Raw genomic sequence first — 18,749 nt, 5'->3', positions numbered from 1 at the left:
ATTACTTTAATCATTTTGAAGTTCTTTTTGCGTCAGTGTATCTTTTGCATTACTATCTTCACATGATTCTAGATCCTTACCTCTATATCTCCTGTGTTTCTGGGTGTCGGGCCGTTGGATTTGTTACTTTTCCTCGCTCCTCTATCGATTGCGTATTCTTTGATTGGGAAATGCTACTATCAGTACAAGATGTTCCCTTGTCAGTATGGCACCTGTTTACAACCACCTCGTCTATTCTGGCATTGGATCGTATTGCCTCGAGTGTTTCAAACATCTGATTGTGATTCCAAAAATCACCTGCTGACCAGGGGCGGATCCAGGGGGCGATCGGAGCGATCGCCCCCCCAGAAGAGGGAACTTCCTTATTTTATATATATAAATAAAACCCATTTCAAAGTATGGAGTCCTTAAAAGTAGCAGTATGACAATCCCCCCCCCAGAAGTAGGTCCTGGATCCGCCCCTGCTGCTGACAGACAGCCTCTGACTTCAAAGCAACACAAACCACTTTCGTTGATACACGACTTTCACTTTCAGCTCACTAACGTTCAAAACTATGGTAATTGGAAGAGAGCGTAGCCTGGCCATTACGTATTCGAGTGCGAAACTGAAACTTCGGTTTTGGAAAATTTTGCCTTGCATATTTTTGCTCGGACAAAAACGGGAAAGTTCAGAAACAACAGCACTTATACGGCGAGGTATAAACTGAAACTTATTGAATTATGCAGAAAAAATGGTAATAGAGATGAAGTAGGGCTAAGAGAATGAGGTTGAATAAAAAGTTAATCAGGGACTGGAGGAAAGGCAAAAATTGAATGGCAGCTTTCCTCGCGTAATAGTCCGCAGTTGGATTTTCGCATTAAAAAATTGGTACAAAAAGTGATACTATTACGCGTATAAACACGGTAATTTAATAACTTTATGCAGGTAATAACAATAATTATAAAACAGCACAAAAATAGCGTGCACAACACTATGTACACAGTGCCTTCGCACGCCAAAATAAACTGCAACTTCTAATGCTAATTGTCAATTTTGAGACAAAAGAATGACATAAGCCTCAATGAGAACAAATTGATTCGCTCGCCTCTTCGCGAAAAGAAGTATTAATGGGATATTTCGCCTGGCAGATTGCGTGTTTCATGAAACCATGCGGATGGCTCCACCCCATTAAAGAAAATTATTTTGTACGAGGTGGTCCAGCAGTGGGCGTACCTCCCTTTAGTTTCAACAGTATAGTGTTACTTATGGTAGAATGTCTGTACACAGTTACCTTGAAGTCTTAAAGAGTCATAAACATCAGTATGATCATCCGTGTCGTAGCACAGCTGAATTCTGCGCCAAGTTCTCGCAGATGTTTTGCGGAGACACTCCGGAGTCACGAGGGTGAAGGCGTGTTCCACAGCTGCTCGTAATTCCTGCGTTGTGTAATATCGAGTGTTTCTTAGTTGTTGCTTTATGAAACCAGAGAGCATTATCTGGTGTCATCAGATCAGGACTTCTTGGAGGACAGGCAAAGGGGGCTGGTGAAGATGCACTACCTCTTTCAATCCAGCGGCCAGGAAACGTCTGATTCAGGTAATTACGCACGTGAATCGCGAAGTGCGCCGGTGTTCCATCCTGTTGTATCACAGCATGTCTTTGATACCATTTTCTTCCAGCTGAGGCACCAGTCACTCATTAAGCATCTCCAGGTAAGAATGTTCATTAACATTGTCTTCGAAGAAATAAAGCGGAAAAATGTGTGTTGCACTCATTTCAGCCCACACCATCACGTGTGGTGGCTTTCTCTCCACCTCCTTGTTAAATCGGGAGTTTTCCTTACACCACATTACAACGTTCCGAGAATGCATATCCCGGTAGATAACACACACATCTGTGAAGAGGACTGCACCACGGGATCGTTTGGAAGGGAACGCCTTAAGGAGAGTTCTGCATGCCTCTTTTCGCGCATCCATGTCGGCATCACTCAGTTCATTCACATGAATTGGACGGTAAACCTTCGATTTTAGATCTTTCATGTGCCTCATCATGGTGTTCCGAGGAACACCAAGATCCGAAGACCTTTTACGTGTTGAATTTGAAGGCGACTGCTGCAATGATGCTTGCACTTCGCGGCACACGGATGTTTCCCTCCGTTTTATCGAACTGTTCCTTAGCAAATGCACGTTTTTCCCATCCCAACATTATTACTTTTCTTGGTGGATTAATACCAAAGCGGTCTGTAAATTTCGCTTTAATACTTTCCATGGTGTCGCCTGTGTAACGCCTTTCGTGAAGCCAAACCGCAACAACTAATCTTTGTTCAATGCTATATAGACTTTGATCAAGATTGTTGATTACTCCAACTTCACTGCAAATAACTGTTACTAAGCAGAAAACAGCAGAAAACAAATCAACATGGATAGTAATGTTGCCAAACAATGTTACCAAACAAATGTGGGTAAAACCTAAAACCGTCAGGAAATACCAATTAGGAGTACGTCCACTTCCAGACCATGCTGTAGGTCATAATTAGTGAATCAGAGGTGAACGCTCAAGGTAAAGAGATGTGCAACTAGACATAAGGATGATTACCTTTTGAATATTAATCAAATGGTGGTTCTTCATATAAAAACAACAGTTAATAAACAGTAAATTTATCAGTACATTTATTAAAACAACAAATTACATAGATAGACCTGAATTGTATAATTTAGAAATAACATGTTTTATCTCATTGGCCATAAACTATGAAACGGTTGTCAGAGAATTTCGATTTGCAAGTACGTTTGTTTATGCTTCAGCTAGAAAAGTCTTCCGGGAAAATCAAAATGCAGGTGATCTATTATTTCAGAATTCGGAACATGTTGGCCTTACGATAATTTCATGAACCTTAAAAAGAAAAAAAACAAACACTTAACTTATTCTCTGTACAAAATGTAAAATCAAATATTACAGTTCAAAAATTGCAACACAAATTACACATTTACAACAAGAAATAACATTGACACTTATGATGCTCAATGATTCAATAAGAGAGAGCTTACTTCTGGTCTATCGAATCCAGATTGAATTCCAGACGATGCGGTCTTTGTGGTGGATAAACATCTTGTCTGTAGGTTTCTTCGGAATACTTCTTTTTCTTCTCACTTCACGTTCTTTCCACCATTTTCACGTAACATTTACTTCAATTCACCGTCATCCTCATTTATCAGAGTACAGGGTACAAGCAAATCGTTAACGTAAATTCACTTTTACCAAGCATATAATATCCAACAGTAGATGCTAACGAATTTTACAAGTTAAGTGGTTAGGTCTTAATTCTACTCAATTATATAAATTATTATGAATAAAATAAAATCTTGAATTCATAAGACTGTCAATATAAACCTGGCAGAAGTATTTTGGATTCTTGAAGGGTATTTCACATAATTCTACAACGTAAACTCTTGTTCTTTCGTACATTATCGTTGACATTGGCGTAGCTGGGATATTTTATTGGAGATTGCGTAGTTCTTTCCTTGTGAAATTGGTGATTTAAGTTCTACGGTACAACAAAAATAAATTTAAAATGTTGTTACGAAATCCCCATTGAAATATTACTTCATAGGCTTTTCAATATTTGGAGAAATAAGGAGGAGAATTTTGACTAAATTTTCCGTGAGGAATATAGAGCAAATATATTAGAGCAGTCGAGTGACTCAAATTCTGCATTGAAACAGTGGATGTATATCCCTCAATGGTAGATTTACCTTTCTTTTTGCAATGAAACCTAGATTATTTCCTGATATAACATAGGTAATATCAAATGATTGCAAGATAATTAGAATTTCGTTGATCTAAAAATAGTAAAATCAGTTTAAGACATCCTTCTCCATGTCTGAATGAGGAACAATTAAACAAGCATATTATCATGGCTTTCATCTTTTTATAATGCTTCCATCTTATCATCACAACTCTTCTTCCATTTTTCTAATTTCGATTTCTTCGGGTTTTATTAATCAAGATTGAAATTTCGCAACATTCGTATCTCTTTTCGATTAAATACGCTGAACATATCTACCTTCTATTGAAATACTTCTTCACCATATAGACATTTCTTAACTGTTGGATTAGTGTGACTGAAATATCCGACTACGTGTATGATTTTCAAACACTAAATAATAATAATAATAATAATAATAATAATAATAATAATAATAATAATAATAATAATAACTAAAGCACCTGATCAGGCTGCAAGGCTGCAACCACACACTTTTGCCATAAGTCAGTCAATGATTGGATTCCAAGAAAAAAGCTCTGATATCTGCGATACGATGAAACTTTCAACCGTATGCTGTATCGCCAGGTCATTGAGATAGTTATTGACAATTTCTACCTTTCCCTGCCAAGAAGTAATCGAGATCCCGGAAAAGATCGTAGTCGGTGGAAGAGACGTCAGTAGAATATGATACGTGCCAAAGAATTTCATACTGCAACCCATGGAGAATCTATTGTTCTCTGAGCGACAAATGGACATGTCGCATTGTTATAGAACGTAAAAACACCATGTCTGTTGAAGATTGGTGAATGCCTGCGGACAAGTTTACGTTGCATTTTCGGGACTTCAGCATTGTAACGATCCGAAGTGATGCTTCACGTGGACGGAAAAAGACATGATATATCACCTCCTCCACATATGATAATACTGGCAATAACACCTTCGGGTGAAGAGATGGCTTTAAAGTCTGTTCTAGACATTCATCACGATCCAACAACTGTCTTGGTCACATTTCAGCTGAAGTAACACTCCGATGAAGGAAACTGTTTATTCCTGTACATTCAGAGAATTGCACTTCCAGACGGCGATCTTTGTAAAGCCAATGGTAATTCATGTAGGACTCATGAGTCCAACGATTTTACATTACCGATAAAATTGGTGAAATTTTACTTTCCTGTGGAACTGACTTTTCAATTATACTTTCTTTTCTATTACCCATTGGCCAATGCGTGTTTGTTATGATTTTTTTCTTCCATTCCATTCTCTTTCAGAACTATCAAAAAATCGCTTTTTAATATATCGAAAGTCTTTTCTTGGAATACTTGCTTCGGATATGAATCAAGGTAATGGTTAGTGGTTCGGAGTTCAAGTCCCGTCTGATATAACTTCGATGCTGTAAATCCAATGAATGAAATAATCAACTACATATACAAATTTTCCTTCATTTTGCAATAAACCATTTTTACCGACTACAGTAAATAAATCAATACAGCACTTTCTCTTCGTAAAGCTAATTTGTTCTTCCTCGCACACCATAATTAAACATGTCATGTCTGAATTATCTTCATGACTCTGAAGTACAAATCAAACCTACAGTATCAGCAGCAATAAATAAATCTAAATGCTCCGGGATACTTGCGACACTTGGCGAAAATATCGTTACTTACCTATTTAAAACGAAAAAAAATACCATTTTGACTATTTACAGAGGAATCCTATGTGAAACATTTCGTAACATTTAGTGAGAGTGAAATGCAGTTAGTAGAAGTGCAGTACTTCTTTGAAATTGTAATTCAGCTTCAAAATATGGACACGTTGTACGTAACCTTAATTATAACGGAGATTGTACTCGGGTTATTACTGCTCCATTCTACCTTCAGTAATCTAAAATCCATCCCTAGTTAGAAACAACACATTAAGGCGAAATTAACACAGACTAAGAAACTAATTATTGTAATAGTGTTTTCAGACACTAGTAATAAAATTTAAATGAACTTTCATGTGTTAAAATAGTTTTCATGCTTGCCATTTGCTGAGAGAAAGGGGGTTACCGAGTATCGTAAGCAGTTGGGAAAATACTTGGATAAGGATCTGATCTCCAGTATATAGCTCCAAAAATAAATGCAATAGAAGGAATGTACTGAAGAGGTAGTTATATACCATAAGTTTCATAGATCTTGATGGTCTGTAACCTCAAGAAATTTACTTCAGAAAAATATTATTAACCAACGTATAAGTCCTGCAACATATTTAGACAGTAATGTTTATATTATATGATATACTATCCATCATTAACTTAGTAGATAAATATTGACATTCTGGATATGTAATTTCTTAATATATGAAAAACCTAAAGACATCATGAGGAATAAAATAATAAATGTGTTATCAATAGAAACAAAAATGTATCAAGTTGCTTAGAAAAAAATAAGAGGCATGATAATGCAAGAGCAAGATGTAACTGAAGACATCATTTATGTGTGTCAAAATTCATAATAAATTTTATTTGAAAGACCATGTAGAAGTATTTGCGCGTGTATTTATTGTGCTCACTATAAACAATTTTAACTTTAGCAACATTTCAATACCAATATTGTATTTGTTCCTTCAGAAATTCTCTCTCTGTGTTTTCTTGATTATTTTCTACAATGTTAATATATTAAAGAATTCAGGAAAGGTAAGAACGTATCGATTAATTGTACAGCATTACAACAATTATCCATACTTACAACTGATGAAAGTGGCATTTTTTATTATTTACGTGGAAATAGCTTTGAAGATCCAATGATGAATGAAGCAGGGAATGAGCCTATGATAGCAGGGAGTCAATTAGGGAGTTATATAAAAATGTGAAACTCAGCTTATACTGATGGAGATTCTTGCCCCTTTCCCCCAACAAAATCTGAAATGATGCTAAGTGGGTTCACTCTTTTATGTCTGTAGGTAGATTAGTATAGATTAACATACAATTATGGTTATATATGATAATGAATTTTAACTGGGTCAACTACATAACGTACCTGTACATGTGGAGGGGCACCAAGAACATATACAAGAGCAGCAGCAATATCTTCAGGCTTCATATGATTGTGAAGTGCAATGATCTCTTTAGAGACTATTTCTGTATCTACTAGTCCTGGGCTTATGGACTGAAAGAAAAATATTATTACTTAAATTGTGGCTTATACGAAAATAAATTCTTCTTACAAATAAAGGGTGTCCGGGAAATAGGGATGAATATTAAAGTACTATAAAACCATTATAAAATATATTGAAAATATTTTTCTTATAAACACACTGAGTAACTTCTCCCATTTATGTATACATACCATTAGGTAATTTTCTCACATTTATGTATGAAAACTTGTATCCGGCATATGACCACCCAAGGCTGCACATCAGTGAGCAATGCGTTCATTGAAATTCGCGATGACGCGTTCACAAACATATGGCGTGATGCCGTTAATAACCCTCTTAATTTCATCCTTCAGTTGTTGTATTGTCTGTGGTTTGTGCACGTACACTTTAGATTTCACAAATCCCTACAAAAAAGTCACAAGGGGTAAGATCGCATGATCTGGCAGGCTATTTCTGATTTCCTGGCAAAGAGATAATTTTTGAGGAAACTTTTCATTCAGCAGACCAATTGTTTCACGGGATGTGTAACAGGTCGCACCATCTTGCTGAAACCAAACATTATCATTTTCAATTTCCATTTTATCCAAACTGGGAAAAACCAATCTGAAAGCATGTGTCTGTAACGGTCGCTGTTCACAGTAACGCCAGCTCCCTCATCGCCTTCAAGAAAGTACGGGCCAATCACTCCTCCTGCCCAGAACCCACACCACACAGTCATACGTTGAGAATGCATCTGTTCTTCCTCAGTCACTTGTGGATTTTCTGTACCCCAAATTTTGCAGTTCTGCTTATTGACGTACCCATTGAGATGGAAGTGTGTCTCATCTTAGAAAATTATTCTTGTCGTGAAGTTCTCGTTTTCCGCTTGTCGAGCCAATACCCATTGAGCAAATCGATGTCTATTTCCATGATCTGTAGGCTTCAACTCTTGTGTAAGTTGAATCTTCTATGCATGCATTCTCAGATCTTTCGACAGGACTTCATGCAGTGAACTTAAATTCAATTGTTGAGCTCATCGGCGAACTGATTTCATTGGGCTTACGGTCACACTATCACGCACGACAGCAATGTTTTCTTCTGTTCGAACAGACGCGGTCTTCCAGTTTGCTTAACATTTAACACTGATCCCGTGGTCTCAAACTTCAGGACCAACTTCCGAACTGATGATTCAGTAGCAGCAACATTGCGTCCAAGTGTCACACGCAAATCTCGAACGGTTGCCGTGGAACTTTCCTTGTTTTTGTAATAACTTTTAATCACTCGGATGCGTTGCTTTGTTGTCAAACGCTCCATGCTGAAATAAACACCAACCAACAATGCTCACCACAGAGGCTACTAATTTGAAGGATAGAGGATAACAAACATGATAAAACCACGGCTGCCAACCGTCATATGACAAAATGGTGCGAAATTCAAATTCGTCCTTATTTCCCGGGCGCCCTCTAAAAATCTTCGTGGGAAAAAAGGTGTAAGATTTGCGAGGAGATTCTTGCCGTTAAATTCACCAACATTTTAATATGTAAGAAATTCGCAAATTTTAACACTACATTATGAAGGATTGATTAAATTACGGCATTTAGAGTATTATTACTATGATCTCATAATAAATAAAACAACGTTTGTCATGGATCATGATAACTTCCTTGGAAGTTTTACTTCTTGGCAGTTTTCATTCGAATATTTTATAACACTAAAAACTTTTCTCCTGGGCTTATATACCTAGTTAAATTTCAGTTTCCTGACAGTTTAGTTTTTATTAAAACATGAATACCAGCTAGTAATATAAGAATCAACACATGTCTTATATACGTAAATTTGTTTTATAGTAATAACAGAATATAGCAATTCATTCTAAATGGCCGAAATAGGAGCGTACTATGCCACATGAGAAGAACGCGAACATAAGTACCTGCGGCGGGAGAAAAGAGGGAAAATTACCCTCCCTTAGGTTTCGAAAAAGGTTCGCTTCTTCAAAATACATGTCAAGACTTAGATTTGCTTACTGAACAACTATAGTACCGTATTTAATGTTTACTGTAATTAACAAAGTTATGCAACGTACGTCAATGACATTTTTGTTTCATATGAAGTATTAGGTATATGTGCATCGAGATGTGTATATTCACGACTTCGCTTGAGAGTTGGTCTTTGCTTCCTTCCCCCCTTTGAAAAAAAGTCCTGCGCGTATTTCTGGACGCAAAAGGAGTTTATTGTTAACGAAATAATTTTACAAGTATTTAAACTTACTGTAATTCTGATGTTAGTTTTCGCTGCAGTTAGCTCCTGTCGGAGACCCTCAGTAAGAGCTCTAACGGCGTGTTTTGACGCTGTGTACATATGGACATCTGGAAAGTTTAACACATAATGCCCAGCAACGCTGTGAAAAACATTTCAGAAGAGAAATTAAGAAAAACTCATATTCATCTTGGATTTCTTAATACTATTCATTATCCATTTTATGATTGGTCTAACACCACACTTAGTTTGTCTCTACGTAGGTTCGTGGTTTGCATGATTGACAATTAGTAATTCAGAAATACAACTTCAAGAAATTGAATTGGAAATAAAGGCACTTAAACAAAAAGCGCCATGTGCACCTGATGGCATTCCTCCCTATGTTGTCAAAGGCTGTATTGATATATTCAAGTATCCACTCCATACGATATTCAATATGTCCATAAGAACAGGCACTTTTCCGGAAAATGGAAAGAAAGTTTAGTGTGTCCAGTGGCAAAATCTGGACATAAAAGCGAAATACAAAACTTCAGGCCTATAGTTGTATTATCTCCTTTTGCCAAAATTCTTGAGAGTATTTTATATACACGAATTCTAAATCACGTTAAACCAGCTATATCAATACATTAACATGATTTCTCACGCAATAGATCTACTGCAACAAACCTAGCAGTTGTAACAAATTTTATAGCAACGGAGTTAGACAAAGACGGCCAGGTAGACGTTATTTATACCGACTTCAGTAAGGCATTCGATGTCGTGGATCATGATGTTCTAGTGGCGAAATTAGCAAGCCTAAACTTTACACAGTCGGCAATAGTATATATTGTGTCGTATTTATGTAATCGGAAACAATCTGTTCTATACAAGGGACATATCACTGAAACGTTTGCTACTTTGTCTGGAGTTTCTCAAGGATCTCATCTGAGTCCTCTACTATTACTCCTACTTATTAATGATATTCCGCTTTTCATTGAAAACTCTCAGATTCTCCTATTCGCTGATGATCTCAAATTATATTCTAGAATTAATCCAACTAAAGACTGCATACAACTACAACAAGACTTACAGCGAGTTCAAACATGGTGCGATGACAACAAATTAACAATAAAATGTATCTAAATGTAAATCCTTTCTTTTTTTTCTTTCTTTTTCTTTTTCTTTTTCTTTTTTTTTTCTTTTTTTTTTTTACAAGAAAAAGAAACCCCATCACCTTTCACTATACACTGAAAGAAACCTAACTGTCTAGGCCAAGCACTGTTAAAGATTTAGGCGTTATTTTTGATCCTGAATTAAATTTCAATCAACACATAAATATGATAACAAACAGTGCATATATAAATTTAGGTTTAATGTACAGAATAGGGCAAGACTTTTTCAGTGAGACAACGTTAGAACACTTTATTTTGCATATGTTAGATCAAAATTAGAATATTGTTCTACTATATGGACCCCCAATAATAATAAAAATACTCTCAAGAAATAGAAAGCATTCAAACGAAATTCTTGAAAATGCTTACATACAAAAAAAAAAAAAAAAAAAAAAAAACTAATTTTTATACCAAATATTTTTTCCTACAATGATCTAGTAAACAACTTTAATTTTCAAACTTTAGAAAAAAGAAGATGGGTGTTGGACTTGTTATTCTTATACAAGTTATTAAATAATAAGATTGATTGTATGGAGTTGGTCTCGAAAATATCACTGCGGATTCCCACTTGCAAAACCAGAGTAGAGAATACCGGTACATTTTATTGTGCGAAAGCTAGAAGCAATATATTATTTAAATTCCCTATGTGGAGGCTGTGTACTTTATATAATGAAATTGTAAATAAGCTTGATAAAGTGGATGTATTTAGTTTATGAGAAAACAGGTTCCGGTCATACCTGAAACAAGAAATTTTCTATAGAAATCCGTAATTAAGAATTTTGTGTATGTAACATTTACTGTATGTACACAACACTATTATTGGGCATTAAGCCTGTTGTGTTGTATATTAAATAAATAAATAAATACGTTGACCAACCAGCGATCTCCGTCATTTACGCAGTAGTTTCAACTCCACACTTAAAACTACAATTTTACTTCATTCCTAGGCGCTACGTTGGGTATTAAGTTGTTGGTAAGTGTTGGGTAAATTGGTTAATTCGAACGTAGGGCCGACCTTGATAGTTGGCTAACCTACCGTCTCTTACTGTTGTGTCTATTGTTAGTGCTGTTAGGATATAGAGATTATATGTATTTTGTTTGGAACATCAAACATTGTTCGATTTATATGAATTATATGTGAATATGTACGGATGTGAGTATGTACGGAAGACAGAGTATTCACTGGATGCTTTGACTGTCTACTGGCTATAATAATATTGTCTCTAATATATTAATTGCTACCGAGAATAAGCTTGGAGATTACATCTATGGACACAAATTATTACTTTTCAATTTAGACCCACAATGAATGCTTCCAAACTTTAAGAGGGACTTAGAAAATTCCAAAAGTGGGTTTAGAGTACTGTCCATCGAGAAAATGCTTTGTAATGTCATCATAACTCGCTTCTAGCTCCGAATAAGCTTCTGGGCCTAGCTGTGTAATACATTGTGGAAGCGAGTTTAGTCGCGTTGGTAGAGTTCTGCTTTTTCGCGCTCTCTGAAGAAATTATTCTATTTCTTTGCATTCTGCTCTCCCTTATTGACACTGGTTTACAAGACCACTCGATGGTGTGTCATAAAAGTATAACTGATAATAGCCACAAATAAGGAAATTGTAGCGTAACAGGATTTGCGAGTTATAAGTATTATTGAATATTAAAATACGGTACCTATTATCTGGATGTAAGGCAAATATCATCAAACCAAAATCAATGATAAACCTCTTACATAGCACAGAGACGTCCCTTGGATGTTCAAGAGACGTCAGTCCCAGGATATCCCATTATTTACATTGAACGTTCCGTGAACATCACGTGCAAATCCAGATTTTTGATTATACCCCAAAAAGGGGATTTTTTGTAGGACTCAAATGAGGCATTTCTGCATTCTTTGCGGAACAATCAGAGGACGAATTTTGAGCATCCAAATATTGTCCTGTGATAAGCACATGTCATTTAAATCCAACGGAAATCCCGTGGATATTGTTATAGAGTGTGGGCGCCCTGCGTTTATAATAGGATTAAGAGCACCCAAATATTTTCGCCTAAACGTTTGCGAATCTGCAAATCTTAAATCTCTAAAGTTCGCATATTAGCGTAACTAACAGACTAAGATGTTTTTGCCTTGTAAATAAGGTACGTAGTTCTAGAATACCTACAAAAATTGAACAAGTATATGTCTTACACGAAGAAATTATGGAAGTGTTCTGAGATACAAGAATATATAGATGGATTGGCCAAGGTCTGACTACAAGATTACAAACATAGGTGGGGTGAGGGGACTGATACATCTTGATGAAATTAGTTTCAGTATACTTTATTTTTTAAAACAATAAGTTGTAAGACCTATCTAAACTATGCTGTCAGAATAGAAAACTATCTTTTTGTAATTTGCAAATAATTATTTGGTCTAGGAATTAATTCGTGCGGTTGGTACGCACACATTGAAGCTGTAGTACAAACACAAAATACATAAATACCTTAAGAAAAATATTGTCCATCGCTAGCCACCACTTTCGCCCATCTGTCAGGCAATGTACGGATTCCGTGGCGAAAGAAGTCCTCATCCTTGGAAGCGATCCAGTCAGAGACCCATGTTTCAATATGTTCTGAAGAAGTAAACCGCTGTCCAATCAAATCGTTGTTCATGCAATCGAACAAGTAGTAGTCCGAAGGAGCAACGTCTGGTGAATACGGCGGGTGGGGTAAAACTTCCCATCCGACATTTTCTAAATAGGTTTTGACCGGTTTTGCGACATGTGGGCGAGCGTTATCATGTTGAACAATAAGTTTATCATGTCTGTTCTCCCATTCTGGTCGTGTTCTGGCCAGAGCTTGCTTCAAACGCATTAATTGTCGTCGATAACGTTCTCCATTCATAGTTTCACCCGGTTGCAGCAGCTCATAGTACACCACACCTTTCATATCCCACTATATGCACAGCATAACCTTTGCACAGTGAATATCTCGTTTTGGTTGTGATGGACCTGGTTCACCTGGTTTCACCCAGGCCTTTTTTCGTTTAGGGTTCTCGTAATGGATCCACTTCTCATCACCCGTAATAATTCGATGCAGAAACCCCTTTCGGCTCTGTCGTTGAAGCAGCAATTCCCAAATGGTTTTTTGTCTTTCAACGTCTCTGTCTTTCAATTCATGTGGAACCCAATGTGACATCTTTTGAATCATTCCCATGGCTTTCAAGCGTTTGGAGACTGTTGTTTGATCAACGCCTAATGCTGCTGCAAGTTGTTCCTGCGTTTGACACGAATCCTGCTCGAGCAATGCTGTCAATTCTTCGTCTTGAAATTTTTTTGGCTGTCCAGCTCGCTCTTGGTCTGCCAAGCCGAAATCACCACTTCTACACGGAGAAAAAAAAATGTAGGTGGCATACTTAAAAACGTAGGTTACATTCGTAATTCCTGTAGTTTCTGGACTTAACGTACAACCGTAAATAACATCCTGCAGCAAACGTATAGCTGAGAAAGCATGTATTATACGCACTGTCTGCATAAGTGCAATGACGTCATTCGTGTGACGTCATCTGCAGTAACAAGTATATACGGAGGTGATATCTAGCTTTGTGACGTCAGGACCATATACAGCATATTAGTTAATAATGATGACACACGCTGACTCTCAGGACAGAGCATAATTTCAAGTAATATGTATTATACGCTATGTACGTATGTTTCTTGCGTTCAACCCCGAGACAGCATCTATATTGTACTTATGCACCGTACGTACGACTAGATACAGTGTAAGTATTGTACGTATGTATTATACAGATTTTCCTTATGTCGCACACAGCTTGTCCAGATACAGCATACAGAATATCCGTATGCACCATACAGAGTGCACATATGTAGCTTACAGACTGTCTGCATGCAGCATATAGATGATACGTACGTCGCGTACAGGTTGGCCATATGTAATGTATGGATTGGGTGTATGTAGCTTATAGGTTGTTTGTCTGAAGTATACGGATTTTACGTATGTCGCATACGTATTGCCTTTTTATAATATACGGATTGGACGTATGCAGTATATAGATTATACGTATGTTTCTTGCGTTCAACCCCAAGACAGCATCTATATTGTACTTGTGCCCCGTACGTACGACTAGATACAGTATACGTAATGTACGTATGTATTATACAGATTTTCCTTATGTCGCACACAGCTTGTCCCGATACAGCATACAGAATATCCGTATGCACCATACAGAGTGCACATATGTAGCTTATAGACTGTCTGCATGCAGCATATAGATTATACGTATGTCCCGTACAGGTTGGCCATATGTAATGTATGGATTGGATGTATGTAGCTTATAGATTGTCCATATGAAATATACGGATTTTACCTGTATCGCATACGTATTGCCTTGTTGTAATATATGGATTGGACATATTCAGCATCTAGATTGTACGTATAGTGCACCATTATTGAAGTGCTACAACATACTGCAAAATGCATGATACATTCTTACTGTAATGTTGTCGCATATTGTTTTTCTCTGTATGGAAACAAAAATAGTTTAAAATATGGTTGATCTCCTTTGTGCCAATAATAATAAAATTAACAATACTACACTTTTCAAATCTTAGTTTGGAGCAGTGAAACTGTCAAAAGAAATGTATTTACCTGCAGGGTGTCCTGTAAGTTTGAGCTTCCTGCTAATTCGTTGGAAAGCTACTGCAAAGCCAAGTGTTGAAAAGTGACACAAGCGTTAATTTTAAAATTATGGGCACAAAGAAGGTTAACCATATGTTAAACTATTTTCGTTTTCATACAGAGTAAATCAATATGTGATATATTACTGTAAGAATTTATCATATGGTTTGCAGTTAGTTAGTTGCAGCACTTCAATAATAATGCAAAATGCACAGCCATATACAATCCTATATTCAAACTCAAACAAGATTTACGTACAATCATTTATTAAGCTGTTATCATCCATTGCTTGTACGATATAAAGATTATTTTACCTCATTCTTTTCCTTAATAGTATCTTCTTCTAAAGTGCAGTTGTTACCACAAGAGGCCTGAATAGAATTTTCCAGAAATAACTTCTCTGTACATTTTAATTAACAGGTATGTTTTTTTTGTTTTTTTTAATATCGCAATAATTAAAATTATGCTGACAGCCGAAAACGTGTTCGCTCACAAGAGATTCCTACTCAGTACTCGCCATTAAAAATGCGACACCAAGAAGGAGACTGGGTAGCTGCACCAAAGTTCCCAGGCAGATACCTAATAGTAAGTGCAGAATATTCTTAACCGTCCGCTGTATTCGCTGTGACAACGTGGTGACAGCGGAGGCGTTGTGCAGCCATCGACTAAACATATTTATCCTTCCCTGCTCTAGACATTCTGCAAATTTGGACTTTCCGGGATGCATCCTTCTTAGTGCAACATTTTAAGCAACGAGCAGTTTAACAGTCTCATACATTGCTTAAAGAAAGAGCAATGATTCTCAGAATTACTCAGAAGATATATATGCAATAATTTAAAACGGTTATTTCAATCTTTGCAATTCAGAGCACGAAAAGAAGTATAGCTAAAGGAACACTGATTTTAGCCAGATAGTAAACTCAATCACACTCAGTACCATTAGTTGCTTGGTGTTATCCGTAAGTCAGAGATCATGGTATCTCATTTCGTGTAGATTTTTACATTTGTTTAATGCTAAAAATGTATTTTATCGCTAATTGAACCCAGTACCATATATATACCGACAGGACGTACCTTAGTCACAAGGTGACATGAGTGAAACACTAAACTGTTCGATTGACACCTGCGGCCTTGTCAACCCTAGAGAAAGTTACAAAGTGATTAAGTAAATACGGAACATAGTTCATACAAAGTATAGCGATGTATGAAGTCTCCGTTTCATATGACTTGGATAAAGGACACATCTGAAATATCAACAAAGAAATATATAATGATTTCTCTGGATAATTTGGATTAGTCCAGAATTCGAACACATACGTTGGTAAGTCCAACGTTTTTTTTAATATATATATATATACTTCTTTCTTCGGATTCCCAATAAAGTTGACTACTGAAAAGCTGAGTTATAGATTCTATATTAAAACAACTTCGCTAGACATGTTCAGTATACACATTGCCTTACATACAGAACAATACATTAGTTCTTAATGCATGTCTGAAATAATAGTGCTTCGTATAGAATTTTACTTCATCCAATCGTAATAGCACAAAGATAAAAAATATTGCGAGGGATAATATTCTTATTACAGAGAAAAAGAGTTGAAATGACTTAACACTAACATTTTCTTTAAACAGAGATAATATTTTATTCTAATTTATGGAAGAAAGAAATAATAATTTGTAGTACAGTATTTTTATTAGGGTTATATATTCGTACAAAAGAATGTAAATACAATTGGGTCTGTCTTCAGAAAGAACGTACTTTTAGCCACAACCTACACTGCTTCTTTTCACCGTCTTCCAAGCAGAATCCTGGTTTTGTTTTGATGCACGAAATACCTGAAACAAAAATCAGAAAATATTTAAAATATTAAATTCAGTGTGCTTAACTTGGTTGTACTTAACAATACAAAGTATCTTAACATTTTTGAGATTAAATGGACAAAATCTGTTCCGTCAGGTATGGACTTTTGGGTTGCACGTAGAAAAATTATGAAGTGTTTATTGATGCTGAACAACAACTCAAAATGTATTACTATTCAAAAGTAAGTGGGTACCCCAATGGTGTTCGAGGTACCATGGGGTATCTAATGTCTGTATTTTTTAGATATGTGGAAATGTATGTCTCTAAAATGTAGGGAACTGACATTTGTTTACCGAAAACCTCAACTCGGTAAGCCTTAGGGATATTGAGATATGGGAAAATAAAGAGCGACACCATAGAAGTGTGGGGTTTGCGTACTAGGTGGTGCAGTTTTGGAAACGTAATTACGAGGGCTTACAACAACCTCAAAAGTAGTTTCAATTAAATACACTACACACACGCCCTGATGGGGGTTTTCGGGTGTCATGATATTCGCAGAACTCATTTCTAAATATTCTAAAATATGTCTTAATAACGTTTTAAATAACGTTAGAGGTGTGTGTTTACCGAAACCGCAAGTCGGTACGCCTAACAGTTACCGAAATATGATGAAATAAAAAGCGACACCATAGGTACGTGGAGCTTGCATATTAGACAGTACAATTTAGAAAATTAATTAAAATATGACTATCAAGATATTGTCAAATAAAGAGAGGATCCATACAGTTATGGGGTTTTCGTGTTAGGTGGTAAAATTTCCGAAACCGGTCATGGAAAGTTAATAAGCATCAGTATCAATTTCATCTTAAAATAATTAGGTATTTCCATGGAGTTTAAGAACATCATGGGGTCTACCAAGATTAAATTTTAAAAGTTTTGGAAAATATATTTTGACATTTGTAAAGAGTACCGTATTAGAAATATGTATTTACCTAAAACTTCCAGCTAGTACATCTAGCAGCTAGAGAGACACCATACACCATCTTGAAATTTCAGAAAACAATTATTAATCCTAACAAAAGTTAAATAAGATGGTACTTATATGGGTTAAGTGAGTACCTCAGACTCGTCAGTACAATTTCGATCGAAAGATTAATTCAGCTCTAAATTTTCTTTGGACAATTCCAAGCGTTCATCGGGCTCTGAAATAAAGTGAACATTTTTTGTCAATATCTAATATAGCAAGCGAGATATAAGGAATTATGTATTTTATGACGTCGTAAAAATAGAGACCCACATGGATTTGTACTTTTGAGTATTTGCTGTAAGAAGAAGAAATTTCAGAAAACAACCGTATATACCTTAATAGACAATTAAATGGGCGGGGCACAGTGGCTTAGTGGTAGAGTGTTTACCTCTGGTGTATTGGGTTCTTGGTTCGATCCACGGCCAAGTCAGTTTGTAGTGGACATCGTATTCGTGGGTTTTCTCGGGGTACTCTCTTTCCTCCCACCTTTGCATTCCATCAATTCTGTCAACAACATTCACTTGCTTTAATCATAATCTCCCTGAGACTAAAATGCATAATCGTGGGTCGCTACACTGAAATATTTCCTTTTATTTAATTTTAAAATTAAATAGGGAGTTAAGTATGATCGTATTTCTATGGGTTAAGTGAATACTCCAATAGTTTCTGCAAAAAAAAAAAAAAGATTAGTTAAATACCCTACCACTAAGCTACTGTGTCCCCGCCCACTGAATTGTCTATTAAGGTATATACAGTAGTTTTCTGAATTTTTTTCTTATAGGAAAGACCCAAAAGTACAAATCCATAAAGATATCTATTCTTACGTCATAAAATATATAATTCCTTATATCTTAGTTACTATCTTAGATATTGACAGCGAATTTTCATTCTTTTGCACAGCTCGATGAACCCTTGGAATTGCCTGAAGAAAACCTAGGACTGAACTAATCTTTCGATCGAAATTGTACTGAGGTACTG

General features: G+C 36.2%; 1 protein-coding gene across 1 annotated transcript in view; it reads right to left on the bottom strand.

Moving 5' to 3' along the window:
• Positions 1 to 2,631: 2,631 nt before the first annotated feature.
• The window catches only part of LOC145693175 (dehydrogenase/reductase SDR family member 11-like), a 64,858-nt gene continuing 48,740 nt past the window's right edge, over positions 2,632 to 18,749 (bottom strand). The window contains exons 4-6 of the mRNA XM_081768945.1: positions 9,129 to 9,258; positions 6,764 to 6,892; positions 2,632 to 2,872 (exon numbers count right to left, since the gene is read on the bottom strand). Coding sequence (XP_081625071.1) covers positions 2,831 to 2,872; positions 6,764 to 6,892; positions 9,129 to 9,258 — 301 coding nt within the window. The 3' untranslated portion in view covers positions 2,632 to 2,830. The remainder of the gene's footprint in view (positions 2,873 to 6,763; positions 6,893 to 9,128; positions 9,259 to 18,749) is intronic.

This window comes from Thermobia domestica, chromosome 8 (genome assembly GCF_964235325.1).
Source record: "Thermobia domestica chromosome 8, izTheDome1.hap1.1, whole genome shotgun sequence".
Classification (NCBI taxonomy): domain Eukaryota; kingdom Metazoa; phylum Arthropoda; class Insecta; order Zygentoma; family Lepismatidae; genus Thermobia; species Thermobia domestica.
The sequence above is the reverse complement of the archived record's forward strand: the minus strand, read 5'-3'. Positions and strand labels throughout refer to the sequence as shown.